General features: G+C 44.2%; 1 protein-coding gene across 6 annotated transcripts in view; it reads left to right on the top strand.

Moving 5' to 3' along the window:
- The window catches only part of LOC105490738 (uncharacterized), a 78,412-nt gene that overhangs the window by 47,963 nt on the left and 13,080 nt on the right, over window positions 1-17,369 (top strand). Inside the window, exons 5-8 of one of the 6 annotated variants that reach the window (XM_071081315.1) lie at window positions 4,397-4,596; window positions 6,327-6,607; window positions 7,685-7,761; window positions 12,808-12,886. In XM_071081315.1, coding sequence (XP_070937416.1) covers window positions 6,554-6,607; window positions 7,685-7,761; window positions 12,808-12,886 — 210 coding nt within the window. In that variant the 5' untranslated portion in view covers window positions 4,397-4,596; window positions 6,327-6,553. The other 5 variants (XR_011614780.1, XM_071081312.1, XM_071081311.1 and 2 more) reach the window with 5 other exon arrangements.

Raw genomic sequence — 17,369 nt, 5'->3', positions numbered from 1 at the left:
ATATTTTTAATGTCTTTATCTTGTTAGAGACTCATACTGAAATATTTATGAATGAAATTGTGAGAAACCTGGTAATTGCTTTAAAATACTCCAGAAAAAATAAAACCAGAAAAAGAGTGGAGGAATCAAATAGATGAAATAAGATTGGCAAAATATTGTTAACTAGTGAAGCTGGGCGGAGGGTATGTGGGCTTCTGTACACAATTCTCTCTACTTTTGTGTGTGTGTTAAAATACGTTGTTTTTTGGTTTTGGTTTTGTTTTTAAATAAATAAAAGACTTGGGGTTTTTTTGGTTGGTTGTTTTTTTTATTTTTATTTTTTTATTTTTTAGACAGGGTCTCACTCTGTTGCCCAGGCTGGAGTGCAGTGGCGCCATCATGGCTCACACAGCTTCAACATCCCCAGGCTCAGGTGGTCCTCCTGCCTCAGCCTCCTAAGTAGCCGGGACTACAGATTTGTGCCATCATGCCTGGGTAATTTTTGTATTTTTTCTAGAGATGGGTGTTTTGCCATGTTACCCAGGCTGGTCTTAAACTCCTGGGCTCAAGTGATCCACCCGACTTGACCTCCAAAAGTGCTGGGATTACAGCACCTAGCCAAGACTTTTTTCCAGAAGGAAACAATGGTCACAAAGCTTCTATACTTGGTTCCCCAGGTGTGGAGATTTCTAACAAGCTTTTACATTGGAATGTTGCATGAACTCAAACTTTCTGACTTAACAAGCATGGGTCTTCTTTGTCACTGGGAAACATTTGCTTCTTGCTGGGTTTCAGCTCAAGGTACTGGAAAGAGTAGAGTTGGGCTGTCTAGGGCACGGGGACAGAGGGAACCTGTTGAAGCTGCAATGAGGCTGGCAGGGACAGCCTAGCCACCAAAGCAGAGCCTCCTAGGCAAACAGCCCACTCAGGGCCAGACTTGCCAAGACCCCTGCCCACCTCCCATTACCCAAGTCACAGGCAACAAGAGCTATTCCTCATGGCACCCTTCCTGAGTCACCCAGCAAAACGTATGCTCTTCAACAGCAAAGGGAAGTACATGCTCTACCTTTGACAAAGTTTTCCATTGAAAAGTGGTAATTTTTCCCCCAAAGCATTGGTATTCAAAGGATTACTCTTCAGATACCTGAAAAGAGCCACAATCTCACATACTCTTTTTCTCCAATTATATCACTAATGTCAGGCATGAGTTAATTTATGGGGAAATATTTTGGAGTAGGAGAAAGAGGAGTTTGAGAGAAGGAAAGAAACATCTACCCGCGTCCATGCTATAGTTTGCAAGGAGGAAGAAGACTCTAAGTTGGGAGGCTTGGGTTTCAGAAGTAGTAGTAAGTTTATTCAGGCATAGAGAAAAAATAAACTGGAAGTCGATTAAGGCAGCTCAGAAAGTGGTGCTCTGCAGGGATGAAACAGTTCCACTGAAGCCTGGTAGAGAAGAAGCTGTCTGGTTCCCGTCAAACCTTGGAACAGAGTAGTCAGCCCTACCAGGGCCACAGCAGAGGGCCAGGGGTCTATCGCCAACCGATAGAGGGGTGAGGGATAGGGTGAGGTACCTTGCTGTATACCCACTGGGTGTCAGGCATTTTGCTCACCTTATTTGATTTCTTCTGTAGGACAGGTGAAACCCTCTGAGTTGTTGTCCTACAGATGAAATCAAATAAGGTGAACAAAGTGTCACAGGTATCATTGCTGCACAACCAGGGGAACATTTGCCCCGGGTTACATTATCAGGAGCTGGTGTAGCCAGGGGGGCTCATCCAGGTCAGTCTGATTCCAAAGCCTTTGCTCCAGACATCGTCAACTTCCCCTCCAGTCTGTGGAATGAAGCACCAGCCTTGGAATCAGCAGACCTGAATTCAGGTCTCCATTCGTGGCTGGCTGCGCAGCCTGAGTTACTTGTCCCACCCTCAGAGGAGTATGGTACAGAGCAAACGTTACAATGCCTGACTTCAAGACTTTGTCAATTTTATATTGTTCTTCTTTTTAAAGATGTGAGTGCAGAGAGGCTTGCTGGCATTTGCTGATAGCTAACTGTTGAAACACATTTTACTATGGGTGTCTTCGCAAGCAAAGTCTAGACGGACACAGCTGTGCCAAATGGCTGTTGTGTGTTGTTTTGAATTTTGTCACTTCAGATCACTAATAACCCACTTACACACTAAGTAGGCACTTATTCATACACAGAACAATTCCTTATGCAGTGCTCAACCTGCCATCTGGTCCCCTCCTGAATTATGCTAATTGGAAAGCACAGAGCTATGCAGTGGCAGAGCGGTCTGGAAAAGCACCAGCAATTGCTTCAAGGTAGGGAAATTGCATTCTGAAGCCCACATGGAAAGCAAAGCCCTTGCTATTGGTGACTAAGCATGCTTTTTCCTTTGTCAAAGAGAGGATTTTCAACTGACCAGTGTATTTTGTTAGAGAGTAAAATGTCCTTCCTGTAGCTTTCCCTTTGGCTAGGTCTTGCTCTTGCTCTCTCAGTCTCACGGGCGTTGTAGACATACAGAATCACCACGGGCTTCCTGGGGCTGTCCTGATTCCACATCTCATACATGTGTTCACTCAATTTTGCATCTCAACTTCTTATTTGAAAACTGCGTTCGCCATACTGATTTGCTCTTTCAGATAGATATAGGCTAATAGATGTTATGGAAATAAACGACAAGAAGAAAACACTTCTGACACTCAAAGCTAGGCAGAGAGAAACCACAGTGATGTACGTTGGGTACGTTGGCTTTCGGTGGAAAGGTGATGTGGGCCAGCCCACATAGTGGTCTGTAGACTGGCTGCTGCCTCTACACAGGTTGGTTGGGTTGGGAATGTGACGGCAATGGGGCAGGTATGTGATGGCATCTCACTGCTGAAGGTACTGCCACACCGTTTGATGTACATGAGCACAGACAGCCACAAAAATGGACTGGGGTGATATGATATATACAGAGTATTTCTTTCTGGAGATATACAAGCTGATCCAAGTTCTTATATTAGTCCACTAGGGCTACCATGACAAAATGCCATAGATGGGGGGGCTTAAACAACAGATGTTTATTTTCTCAGAGTTCTGGAGGCCAGAAGTCTGAGATCAAGGTGCTAATATGGTTACTTGTCTTGTTAGAGGGTCACCTTCTCACCATGTCCCCATGTGACAGGGAGGGAGAGAGCCAGCGCTCTGGTATCTCTCCTATAAGAGCTCCAATCCTATCAAGAGGGCCCCACCCTCATGAGTTCATCTCAACCAAATTATTTCCCAAAGGCTCCATTTCCAAATATGAATTTGGGGAATGGCGGCACAATTCAGTCCAGAGCAGTTCTTAGGTTAAAAGATATTTTTAGAATCTTGTAAAATATCTGCATCCTTGAGAGCATGAAATGACAAAATTTTCCTGTAAAGGGCAGATAGTAAATAGTAAATGTTTTCGGCTTTGCAGGTCATACGGTCTTTGTACAGCTACTCAGCCCTGCCACGTAACACAAAAGCAGCCACGGATGATGTGTAAACAAAGTGGCATGGCTGTGTTCCAATAAAACTTGATTTACACAAACTGGCAAAGGCCCAGATCTGGCCCTTAGTCTGTATGTAGTTTGCTGACCATTAATCAGAGAGCTCAGAACATAATTTTTTTTTTTTTTTTTTTTTTTTTTTGAGACAGAGTCTTGCTCTGTCACCCAGGCTAGAGTGTAGTGGCACGATCTTGGCTCACTGTAGCCTCCACGTCCCAGGTTCAAGTGATTCTCCTGCCTAAGCCTCCTGAGTAGCTGGGATTACAGGGGCACGCCACCATGCCTGGCAAATTTTTTTTTTTTTCTTTTTGCATTTTTAGTAGAGACAGGGTTTTACCATGTTGCCCAGGCTGGTCTTGAACTCCTGACCTCAGGTGATCCACCCACCTCAGTCTCCCAAAGTGCTGGGATTACAGGCGTGAGCCACTGCACCTGGCCCATAATTTATTTTATTTTATTTTAAGTTCCGGGGTACATGTGCAGGATGTGCAGGTTTGTTACATGCCTAAATGTGTGCCACGGTGCTTTCCTACATGGACCAACCCATCACCTAGGTATTAAGCCCAGCATACATTAACTAAATCTGCTAATGCTCTCCTTACCCCCGACCCCCATGACAGGCCCCAGTGTGTGTTGTTCCCCTCCCTGTGTACACATAGAACATAATTTTTTATCACAGCCATTTGAAGTGAATAGCAAAACCTGTCTCTTCTTATAAGGGACAGGATCCAGAGGTACAAAACGTAGAAAGACTCCCATCCTTCCTTCAGATTCAACATTCAGTTGACATTTACCAAACACCCAGTATGTGCCATGCATGTTGCTAAGTGCCTTACATTTGTCATTTGGTTTAATTCATTCCTTCCCACAACCCTGTAAGGTATTATTCCTTTTGCAGGAGATCAACTCTCAGTGAAATTCTAGCCCAAGGTCACACAGCTGGTGTGACAGAATAGAATCCACCCTCCATTCTCATTCTGGAATGACAACGAGATGTTCTTTGGCAGAGGGCTCAGACCAAATCAAGACTATGCGATATAGCCACTATGTCCTTCTGCTGCTGGGATCCCTTGGAATAAAATCAAGAAAAGACTAAAGGTGGGCTTAATTTCACTACCCATTCTAAGCTTTTTTGCCCTTTTATTTCCTAAGCTCTGTCAAAACTCCAGATTTTCAGCTCAAAAGCAGTCGCCCCTCATTACAGAATTTCCACCTAATGATGCGTATTCTTTCTGTGGAGGGAAGGTTACTAGATGCTCCTCTTACTTAGTTAGAAGAAAGGAGGCAATTGCAAACCACTGGACTTACTTGTGGGCCTCCAGCCCTCACTGGGATCACAGTCAGCCATAAGGGCAGCGCCTAGGCTTTGCCTATATGGGGTGGACATATTAGGATCAAGAGGGGATCTGTCTGTCTGGTTTGCAAAAGCATATTTAACATTGTAATCGCATACTTTTTAAAAAATTAAAGTGATGCTTAAGAAAATAAAAGAGGTAATCTCTTTGGCAGGTGTGTCAAGCACAAAGGCTGGCAGGTGACCCTCTGGGGTGGCTGTGCTGCTGCCACCTGTTGAACAAGAAGGCCATAGCTGGGGAGCAGAGCTGAGTCTAGAACCCAGGTCTCCAGGGCTGCAGGCCCTGGGAGCAGCACAGTGCGGTAAAGAGCACACACCCTGCGCTCAGACTCGAGCGCAGAAAGCTCGATGCTGTGTGCTTTTTGATAACCCGGCCCCACAGAAACCTCCCCTGGTGTCAGCTGCTGGAGAGACAAAGGGGCCTGGGAGTCCCCGCAAAACAGGCTGGACTGGATAGGGGTGAGGTTTACAGGTATCACTGACACTTCCCAGTTCCTGGGCCAGCTTCGGCCTAGAGTCTCTCTCTGTAAGCTTCTTTGGAGAGCAGAGTTCGTTGGTGGATTCAGGGCAGAGGCCCAGCTGTGATTCTTGGGAGGCCACAGGGGCCCTGTCTGCCAGCTGCCTGTGTCCCCCCTCTAAGTGCTGCCGTGGTGGGAGGCTGGGAATTGGCTATCGGAAGCATCCGGGAGGTGTTGCTGCTCTTGGCGCCTGAATTCCAGGAGCTGAAGGAGCAAACGACTGTTTCACTCCTTGTGCCTTACTTCCAGCCTCAGATACAACCTTGGTTCTATCGAAAGATGCAGGTGGGAAGTGACTAGGGGCTAACACACATCTGGTTGGAAGTTGTTTTAACAACCAGCTGGGGCACCAGATTCCTCCTAGCTCTGATCACCATCACCTGCCAGGCCTCATTGGCAGCTCTGGCCCCTTCTTGGCTCTGTGGCTCCGAGAGAGCAGCATGATGAGATGGTGGCCCAGAGTGGGCAGGGGAAGCAGGTGACCGCTTGTTACCGGAGAGGACTCTGAGCACCACACACATCTAGCTTCCTTAGCCTCAATGACTTCCCCCTCCCAGCTTGGCAGAGTCTTTGGGCCTCTCCTGGATACAGATCCCTGGAAGGTCTTCTGCATTCAAGAGATGACCAGGAGCATGAGAAGAGATGTAGATGTCAGTCACATCGCCCTGTGAAAGCCATGGGAAAAGCCCTTGCATCTGTCAGATCCAGTTGCCTGCGAGTAAAGCTGGCACTATCTTTTTAATCATCAGAGAATGTTTCTGAAATCCAAAGGAAAGGGAAATACGCTCAATGCCTCACATGACACAGGCACTTTACACATCACTGCTGTGCTCTGGAGAAGCTGCCTGTCCCTGTGGGTTTAGCATTAGCTAGCTGCCCTGGCGTGTTCTCAGGCACGCCTGCTGGGCTGATGACTGTGGTACCTGCCACTGACTTAAACCTATATCATTGTTTAGGTTTATTGTTCCTGAGAATGGCAAGTCAATTTGCTAGGCCCTCAGAGGCACCATGAAACCAACTCAAAACTATGGCCCCTGCTGCCGGACCCTCTGCAGGCTGCATAAGAGCCAGCTTGCATGCTCTCAGGGACTGGGCCTAGTCAGACACTTCCAACAAGGCTATACACGGGTTCCAGGTGCCAAGCATGAGGCCTGATGCAGCATCTGCGTGAGATCATCCTTAAATGCCATCTCACACTCTCACAGTGGCCCAAGGCAGCACCGCCTATGAGGAACGGGTAAAGGAAGCTCAATGGGAATGGAAAAAGGGACTTCATCAAAGATCCTGGAAGTACAGAGTGGGGTTTCCGCTTCCTGCGTAGATCCCTGGAGCCTGGGATGTTGGAGGCTGCCTGCCCCTCCCTCCCCTCAGGCCTGCCCTGGCTCACTGTGTACTCAGTGCTTGTAAGAAGGAAGGATAAAGAAAGGGAGGGTGTACTGGGTTAAATAATGTGCCCCCAAATTGATGTCCACCCAGAACCTCAGGCTGTGACCTTATTTGAAAAGAGAACAGATGTAGCTAGTTAAAATAAGGTAAGGACATAAGGGATTAGGGTGGGCCCTAAATCCAATGGCTGCTGTCCACATGAGAAGGCCACGTGAACACACAGGGAGGATGGCCTGTGGAGATGGGGACAGAGATTGGGGAGATGTGTCTACAGGCTAAGGGGTGCCAGCAACTGCCAGAAGCTGGGAGAGAAGCAAGAGACAAGTTCTCCCTAGAACCTCCAGGGGAATGAACCCAGCCAACACCTTGACTTTACACTTCCGGCCTCTAGAACTGAGAGAGAATTGATGTTTGTTATTTGAAACAACCTGGTTGTTGGTACTTTGTTACAGCATCCCAGGAAACACAAAGGGGAGGGAGGGAAGAAAGAAGAAACGGAAAGAGGGAGGGAGGGAGGGACGGAGGGAGGGAATGTTTTTTGAGAGCCTATTATATACCAGGTACCACATATGATATTTTTACATACATTTTCTCATTTAATCCTCCAAATAACTCTAAAGAGTAGATCTTGTTCAACTGATGAGAAAACTATGACTGTTTAGGTAATTTGTCTCTGGTCATTAAACTAGAACGAGGCAGAGCTAATTTATTTTTTCTTTCTTTTTTTTTTTTTTTTTTTTGTCCTGTACCTTTTCCCCTCAGGGCCTCAGGGCCTGGGGAGTGAGCAGATTAACAAGATAAAAAAAATTCTGTGCTAATACGTTCATGGGAAAAACCATCCTGGGAGGATATGTATGTTGTCAGTGGGACCATCCACACGTGGTCCCCCTCCTATGACCCTGTCAATGGCATTTTCATGTCCAAGCAGATGGGAAAATATGCGATGGAGAGCAGACAGGGGAAGGGCCCTCAGCACGCTGCAGAGCACCCCACATCCATTTCCAGGTAAGCATGAGTGTGGATGGCATACGTGGATTCTCAATGTTGTTCCTCCTGACACCCAGAGGGAATCATAGCAGACCATTCTAAAGGCATTAGTGCACCTGTAAAACCAACATCAAAGCCAAACATGATGGTAGTGGTGCAGACGGTGGTGCTCATCATTGTTGTCTGTAAGAAGCCTAAGGTCACTCAAATGGAAAGGGTCATGCCTGAGCCCTGTACTGGGTTAAATAGTGCTCCCCAAAATTCATGTCTACCAGGAACTTGTGAATGTGACATTGTTTGGAAATTGGGTAATCAAGTTAAAATGATGTCATTTAGGATGGACCCTAAATCCAATATGCTTGATGTCCTAATGAGAAGATGGAAATTTAGACACAGAGACACAAATACAGGGAGAAGACAGCCACGTGAAGACAGAAGCAGAGATTGGAGTTATGCTGCCACTAGCCCAGGAAAGCCTGGGGCCACCCGAAGTTGGAAGAGGGAAAGAAGAATTTTTCCTGAGAGCCTTCAGAGAGAATATGGCCCTGCCAGCAACCTGATTTTGGACCTCTGGTCCCCTGAACCACAAGAAAATGAATTTCTATAGTTTTAAGCCACCTAGGTTATGATACAATCGATCCTTATTATTTGAGGATTTCATACTCAAAAATTTGGCTACTTATTTATCCGTAGTTCTGAAATCAATACTCACAGAGTTGTCAAGATCATTCACAGACACAGAATTTCTACTGGCCAACATGAATGCTTCTAGCCAAGGCAGCACAAAGCTGTGCTCTACGTTCTTATTTTAGTTCGAACTATAACCAAGTGTCCTTGTTGCAGTCTATTTAGTGTCATGTTTTTCACATTTTTCTGCTTTTTTTTGGTGATTTTGCTGTTTAGAATGACCCCAAAATGTAGGCTGAAGTGCTGTCTAGTGTCCCTAAGCACAAGAAGACTGTTACATCCTTTCAGAGAACAGGCAGTGTTAGATTAGCCTCCTTCAAGCATGAGTTACAGTACTGTTGGCCAGCAGTTCAGTGTGAATGAATCAGCTATGTATATTAAATATATTTTTTTTTCACAGAAGCACACATGAAACGAAGTTATGCATTGATTGGTTGGCAAAAATCTTGTGACCAGAGACTTTCAGGAAACTAACCCTGTATTTCCCCTAGGAACAACGGTTCAGTATTCACTAATTCAGCATTGCAGCAGCTTTATAGACTATAACCACGGCAATAATGAGAATCAACCCGGTTTTGTTACAGCAGCTCTAAGAAAGGAAAACAAGTTCTTTCATACTTACCCAGAATGTTGCAGGCCTCTTGGATGAGCTTAATGGTGATGATGTCATCATACACTGTGTAGGTCACGAAGGCATCTTGTACTTCTGCAGAAGTTCTGGAAGATAAATCGAGGTGCAATGAATGCTCATCAGCTGAAGCTTTGCCCCAGGAATATATCCACTGACCCAGCAAGATATACATAGCAATAACCTTCTTGATCATAAGGAATGTGAGACATTGGAGTGTTTGAGTGTCAGCTCCTCCAAGAAGCCTTCCCTGGACCTCAGTTTGAGCCTGGAGATCCCTTCTCAAGTACCCAGGATAGGCTATGCACTTCCTCAACTTATATAAAGATTGTTGGCCTTACCCACTAGCCTGGGCTCCTTGACGGTAAGCATTGTGGTTTATTTTTATCTTTGAACCCCCAGCAAGTGGCACTGTACTGAGCACATGTTCAGAACTTAATATATGGTAGTAAACTGGAACCCAGTGGTCACAGAGTCTTGTTCTCTGGATGGTAGAGCAGCTGCTGGAGTTTCTCACTGTTTTGCAGTGTAGTTGGCTATGTTGCAGGAGTTATTGATGGACTTTAGTCTTCAACAGCTAACCAAGCCTGCTGAAAAGAGGCTTAGCCTGGGAGTCTGAGACTTGCACCCTTGGTGTGGCCCTTATGTGAGTCATCAAACTGTAACTGGCAATTGAGTTAATGGGGAAGGAGGTTGGTCAGGGAATGTGTCTCTAAGAAAGGGAGATTTTGCGGAGACTGAAGGATGGGAAGGCAAAGAAGAGCCTTCTGGACAGAGAGAATAGGCTCCTAGGCAGCAGAGAGCATGCTTGGAGAACAGAGAGGGGTCAGAGCATTCAAGCTTATCCAGAACACACCATAGAATCTTGGCATTGCAAGAAGTATGGAATATTCTACATGTCCGATTTTCTAAATGTCCAATTTCTTACTACATGCTATTTCTGACTGCTGGTTTTCCAGTTTCTTCTTGAATCCTTCCAGTGACAACAAGCTCATTCCTTTGCAAGACAGCACATTCCACTTACCAACTTCTCTCTTTGATGGAAACGTCTTTCTTATGTTCAACTGAAACCCCCTTCTGGGCCCTCATAATAACTCCTATTTGTTGAGCTTTTGGCCCAAGAGATGACCAATTTATTACTTATCATTCCTTGTACTATTGAGAAGGCTGATGCTCAGAGGGATTAAATGTCTTGCTATGGTCACCAGTTGACCAGAGAAGGATCTGGGCTCTGGACTTCAAAGTCCACATCACTCCTGTACTGTGCTGCTGGGAATTTACTCACTGGCCTTAGTTCTACCCTTTAGGAAAATGCAGACTGGGCTGGTTCCTCCTCTGGATACCTAACCTTCTAATGTTTCAGGATCCTTATTCACCGCTAAATTTAATTATCTCTTTATCATCTTTCTGGACTTCATCTTCCGCTCTGTAAAATGTGGCAATTATTATTACCTGCCGTTCCTATCTGCCAGGAGTGTTGGTAAGGATAAAACAGGACAACAAATGTGAAAGAGCTTGGGGAAAATGAGAACTACCATGCAAATCCAAGGGGAGCTGTGATGACAATGAGAACAAAGGGGCTGTGTGGTGAGTGGGAGGTGACCAGGGCTGGGGTTTAGGAGACGTTGGTTCCAAGCTTATGCCTTACACAAATAAACTCTGAGGGAAAATCACTTCCCCCTCTGGGCCTTGATTTCTTTATCTGTAAAATAAGGGAGATACCGCACAAGATTCGTGTTTCTCAACCTTTTTTAACCTCTCTGCAACACACACATCCACTAGGGATTCTCAGACATCCCCAGAAACACTTGTGCATGCAGTTGAGGATCCTGGACTAGAAGCTGCTTGAATTCTCCTTTGCCTGCAAGAGTTCCAGTTTTGGCCTATGCCTGTGCGGTGCTTTCTAAGCATCTTCGGAGGCAGCTGTTCAGAGAAACCAGCTGTAGGCCTGCTCGGGCGAGCAGCGCTGTACACCACCACTGCTGCCTAAGTGGGGTACTCTCCACCATGTTGGAGTTGCCTCTTACTCGCCCCCAAGGGCCCACAAGTCTCTGTGAAAGCATGTGCCCTCCTTCTGTGCCTATAAGCAAAACAGAAACACGTGGACAAGACCCCGATTTAAACTTGACACATTGTCATAATGTGTTCTGAAGACCTTAGAAAGGGTTAAGTGACCTCCAGGACTGTCAGAAATGTAACAAACTCCGTGGTGCTCCCCGGCCCTCTGATAGGACCACCCATTAACCCATCTCTGGATCTGGCAGCCTGTTCTTTCCTGTAGTCTGAACTGATCATATTTTTGTGTCAAATATTTATTTGGGTTTGTATATATGTTGCACGTTGCTGAGATGCCAGACGTGCCCAGACTGTTATGATTATACAGGGATTTTCAGCCTTGTTTATTGATCTCCACAATCCTGCATATAACATTTCCCACAGAGCCAGTGCACACTTGCATATGTAGTCATTCAAGCTGCTTTAATAAAACAGTATGTTCACCAAGAATTTTTTAAAAATAAATAAACCAATTGATATCTTCCAATGAGATGACAAAGCCTCTCGTGTGCCGAGAGGAAAGAGAGAAAAATGACTATTGGAAAGTGTTTTGAAGAGATTGAGAGTTGAAGATGCAACAAATGTAGGAAATGAAGGAAGAGTTAGATGTTTTCAGCTCACACAAAGAGGAGTACCTGTCATGGAACATGAAAAATGTCAGCCACATAGGTGCTTGTACGCATCCATGTGCAGGAGACTGAGGAATCAGTGTTTAATTGGCACCAGCAGGCATTCAATACACGTTCCTCTTTAGTTAGTTCCAACTAGCGATACCCAAAATATCTGAGCAGAAAATCAGGGCCAGGCTGCCTATAGCAGAGCAACTCACAAAGCAAAATAAATACACAGATTCCTGAGCCCCAGGAGGTGGTGTCTGAAAATACATATTTTTTTTAACCACTTGCCTCAGATGACTGTCCAGGTTTGATAACCACTGCACAGAAACACTTTCTAGGATTCAGTCTGGCAAGGCAACAGGTTACAAATGATACATTTTACGTGGTTCAACCTTACTAAACTGATGTAATGGTTTTTCAGAGTCCAGGGTGAGCTATAAAGCCCATAGGAAAAATGAACAGCACTTTGTAGCAAGTTTCAGGCCAAGAGAATGGGATCAATTTAAGCCATAGGAACTCATTTTTCAGCAGCTCTCTTAATGGTAGGTGGGGAATTCATATAACAAGCTTGCCTGTCACTGTGTGACTCAAGGTGTGCTTGGGGAAAGACAGGCCCAGAAAGGCAAAAGATTTGTCCTGGTGTCACTACCATCTGGTATTTAGAAAAAGCACCAGACTGTCTTTCTAGCCTGTCTTCCAGCTGGCCTGTCTGGCTCCCCACAGCTTTCTTAATAAAATCCAGACTTCTTAGGTGGACATACCCAGCCTCCGTGACCCAGCCCCTGCACCCACGCCTCACCTCCAGCCATTTCTCCCATCCATCCATTCCTCCAGCTTCTCAAGCTCCTCTCTTCCCTGACTTCCCACAGGCTCTGCTCCACCGGAAAAGCTCTCACTTCCCCTGATCTGGCTAACTTGATTCTTCCTTCCGAACTCAGTGTCAGAATCCCAATTCTGGACATTCTCAGCCACTTGCAGATCCGGGCATCCCTGCTCTGAGCCCCCGTGGCTCTCTGTATCACCTGTCTTCGGGCTAACTGTGTGTGGAATTGATTCGCCCATCTGCATGCTTCCTAGACTACCAAGTGGAAGGATCGCAACAATGTCATTCGATTTAACATCTTCAATACCTAGCCCTGTACCTGGCACACAACAGGTACTCAATAAATAATTGTAAGATAATTTAGGTGAGAGACCTAACTTGGCAGAGGCTCACAGACTCTGTGTGTTGGGAGGAGACCTAGGAGTTAACCCTGGCTCTACCACCATCTAGCTGGATGACTTGGAGCCAATCTCACTGTGCCTCCATTTCTTCATTTTTACGATGACAGTATTCAATTAGGTCATTGTTGTCATGAAGACTGTCATGTCTGGTCCTCCCCTTCTCTCCCTCAGCCACCAATGATGTCTCCTTCCTTGACCTCTGATTCACTTAGAAGGACGCTTAAGACATTTAAGCCGGCAGTTCTCAAAGTATGACCCATGGAACCCTAAGGTGCAAATACCTAAGGTGTTTTTAGGAATCCACGAGGCCAAACTATTTTCAAAACCAAATTAAGACATTATTCGCCTTTGGTACCAATTGGTATTTGCACTAACGACCCATAAGCATTGGTGAGTAAAATTTGGTGCCTTATAGCATCAATCAAGACAGTGGCACAAAACTATTACATTATTTATTATATTCTTTTCTTAAATCTTCAGTATATTATTTATAGTCATCATATTCTTCACTGTCACATATGTGCAGTAAAAAAAAAAAAAGCCAGTTTCACTTTAGGTTGTTCATTTTGAGGTAGTAAAAATTACCAATGTCATGAAATCTTGACCCTGAGTATACATCTTTTGAATATTTTGTGTAACAGAATGGGAAATACACACTCAAATAAAGTACTTCTCCTATATGCACGAGTGTGAATGGCCACTTCCAGGAAAAGGACTTGCACGATTGAGTTATGAGCTGAATTAGCCACTTTTTTTAATGGAACATCATTTCCACTTAAAAAACCACTGACAGACGAACCATGGTTACTCAGACTTGGATATTTGGCAGACATTTTCTTAAGAAAAGAACAAAGTTAGCCTGTCACTTCAAGGAAAATAACTGGCAGAATGTGTTGCCAGTGACAAAACTCATGCTCTGAAACAAAAATAAGAATTTTGGGGAAAAAAATTGCATCTTATACTGTAAGCTTATTAGCATCCCAATCCTTAGAGGCTAAGATTGGGATGATATTGACAAATGCAATTTTGATATTGTATAGTGAAACGTGTCAACATTTGTAAGATTAGCACAAGTCAGTGAGCTAATAGTTTCCAAATAACTCATGCAAGCTAGTACAAAATGATGCTTAAAATTTATATCCAAATGTAACACAGATCAAGAGATTTTAATATAACAGAGTATGAAGAAGGTCATCCGTACAGTTACAGATTCAATTATAACTGACCTTTGAGAAACTACCACTTGTCAAGTTTTTGTGAGGTTTAAAAGAATAGCCACAATGATCTGAAAAGAGTATTAAAGTTCTTCTTCCTTCCATAATTTCTTCATAAATTTCAACCAAAATCATATCACGGAATATATACATTGTGGAAGATGGAATCCCACTTCCATTACTTCATCAGATATTAAAAGAGATTTCCAGAACTGTAAAGTAATGCCATCTTGTCATTAATTTATTTGAATAATATAGTTATTTATCATAAAAATACATTACACTAACAAGTAATATTATGTATTGTACCATAATTATATTATATATTATAACATATACTTATTTAGATGAATTTTAAAATGTTTTTTAAAATTTGTTTGTTTTGATTTCTAATACCATAGATACCCATAGATTAAACAAAAGCTCTGTGGGGTCTTCGATAATTTATGAGAGTATAAAGGCTTCTGAAGACCAAAGTGTTTAAGAACTTCTGATTTAAATCAAGAGTAATTCAGGTGTGCTTTGGAAGCTAATGAAGCTGAGGCTTCCAGGACAGGGAGGAAGCAGCCCCACCTGGCCCCCTCTAGCTAAAAGCCATCTCCAGCCTGAGAGGTCACTTTATATGCCCTGGTGGTGGTCCTGGGTGCCTGTGGGTGGGGCTGCAGACCACCCAGTCCTCAGGACCACTTGCTTCTGGTAGACTCAACACACATCCAGACTCTATTCTGACTCCCAAAAAGGCATCTGAAAGAGAGACTGCACATTCCCAGTGGGGACTGCCTGGTCCAAGAGGACTTGCCTAAAAGTAGGGGAGAGGGGTGGAACAGGTCAAGGGAGATCAAAGGCTGGAGTTTTCCCAGGACTTGCCACCAGGAAAGAAGCACACTTCAGTAAGAAACTGCTGAGAAAGTTATGGATGTGCATAAAGAAATTTGTCTATACTAACAATGAAAACAAAACACAACAAAAACAATTTTCAGTCAGCCATGCTAGAATATTCATTCTACCCTCTTTATAGAAAATGACATTATAAAATCATTGTCCGATGGACAGAAAAAGCAAAATACAGCCAAAGATGCAGGAAAGCATATTCTAAAAGAAGGTTAATTTATGATAGTAATAACTAAAACATGTTTCCAGCTTTTGATGTTCATGTTATCTGACAGCTTTAAAGTTTTCTTCCTTAATTCTAAAAAAGTACTTATTTTTGTAGCTGAATTTTTATTTGCAATTATATTCTTTTTAAAGGAGGCTTCCCAAAGTATATAAGCTTCAGGCCTCATGATATCTGTTTCTATTCCTACTAAGTTTATCTTCCAGGCCCTGCACAGTGGCTCACGCCAGTAATCCCTGTACTTTGGGAGGCCAAGGTCGGCAGATCACATGAGGTCAGAGGTTCAAGACCAGTCAGGCCAACATGGTGAAACCTTGTCTCTACCAAAAATAAGAAAATTAGCTGGGTGTGGTGGCGTATGCCTGTAATCCCAGCCACTCGGGAGGCTGAGGCAAGAGAATAGCTTGAACCCCGGGAGGCAGCGGTTGCAGTAAGCTGAGATCGCGCCACTTCATTCCAGCCTGGGTGACAGAGCGAGACTCCATCTCAAAAAAAAAAAAAAAAAGAAAAAAGTTTATCTTCCGTATAGTCCTTCTAAACAAAAATATTTCTCAAGCTTTACCTTCGACAGCTTTTGTTAGAAAAAAACACTTCTGCTTTGTATATTTAATATTATAATATTCACTATATTTTTAGAATTTCCCACAGATATTCTCATATGATCTTTTGGAGGCTGACTCCTCCAGGTGAAATGCTCTGACCAGATTGATTTCTAAGGGCCCTTCTGGCACTGAGGGGCTGTGGTTTCAGGCAGCTAGATGAACCAGCAAACACGTTTGTGGTCAGGAATGGCACAGAAGTGGGGAGACAGGCAACATTTTTGGATCAAAGTTAAAAATAAAAACTCTCTGCTTGGCCGGGCGCGGTGGCTCAAGCCTGTAATCCCAGCACTTTGGGAGGCCGAGACGGGCGGATCACGAGGTCAGAAGATCGAGACCATCCTGGCTAACACGGTGAAACCCCGTCTCTACTAAAAATACAAGAAAATTAGCCGGGCGAGGTGGCGGGCGCCTGTAGTCCCAGCTACTCGGGAGGCTGAGGCAGGAGAATGGCGTGAACCCGGGAGGCGGAGCTTGCAGTGAGCCGAGATCGCGCCACTGCACTCCAGCCTGGGGCACAGAGCAAGACTCCGTCTCAAAAAAAAAAAAAAAAAAAAAAAAAAAACTCTCTGCTTTCAGCTACTTTTTCACTAGACTTTATTTATGGGAAAAGTAGATAACATGGAGGGACAGGGGCTTTCAGTCTTGAAGAAGGGGTAAGAAACTTGGTGAGTCAATTGGATGGACAAGGGATAGCAGAAAAGGGAATGAATGAATTCTGACTTTTTCTGGCTCAATTCATTTTCCAATATACTGGGCTTGAAGGAATGCTTCTCAGGATGTTACCATGTTAACACCTTTTTTTTTTTTTTTTTTTTTTTTTTTTTTTTTTTTTTGAGATGGAGTCTCACACTGTCGCCCAGGCTAGAGTGCAATGTAGCAATCTCAGCTCACTGCAACCTCCACCTCCCAGGTTCAGGTGATTCTCTGGCCTCAGCCTCCCAAATAGCCGGCATTACAGGCATCTGCCACCATACCCAGCTAATTTCTTTGTATTTTTAATAGAGATGGTGTTTCTCTATGTTGGCCAGGCCAGTCTCAAACTCCTGTCCTCATGATCCGCCCGCCCCTGCTTCCCAAAGTGCTGGGATTACAGGTATGAGCCACTGTGCCCGACCAGCATTTCCTATTTAGGAAGAACAAAAATCCCAAGGATTCATAATCAGGGATCCTTGAATTTTTTTAGATTGTAGAGCTCTTAGAGATTCTGATGAAAACTATGAACACTCTCCCCAAAAAATACATGTAGTCACATGTACACAACATTTTAATAGATGATTTTGAAGGGTTCTCAGACCTTCCCAAGCCTATCCACGAACCTCTGGTTAAGAACCCATGACACAGAGAGAAGCCATGTAATCCCACCCACCTCTCTCCTAAATGGGTTGGTTTGGGCTTGGTAGTCAGTCATCCATCCACCTCTCATTCATTTATTCATCTTCCATTCATACACACATGAATCATCCAACCATTCATTCCTTTTTCATG

The sequence above is a fragment of the Macaca nemestrina genome, chromosome 16 (genome assembly GCF_043159975.1).
Source record: "Macaca nemestrina isolate mMacNem1 chromosome 16, mMacNem.hap1, whole genome shotgun sequence".
Taxonomy (NCBI): Eukaryota; Metazoa; Chordata; class Mammalia; order Primates; family Cercopithecidae; genus Macaca; species Macaca nemestrina.
The sequence above is the reverse complement of the archived record's forward strand: the minus strand, read 5'-3'. Positions and strand labels throughout refer to the sequence as shown.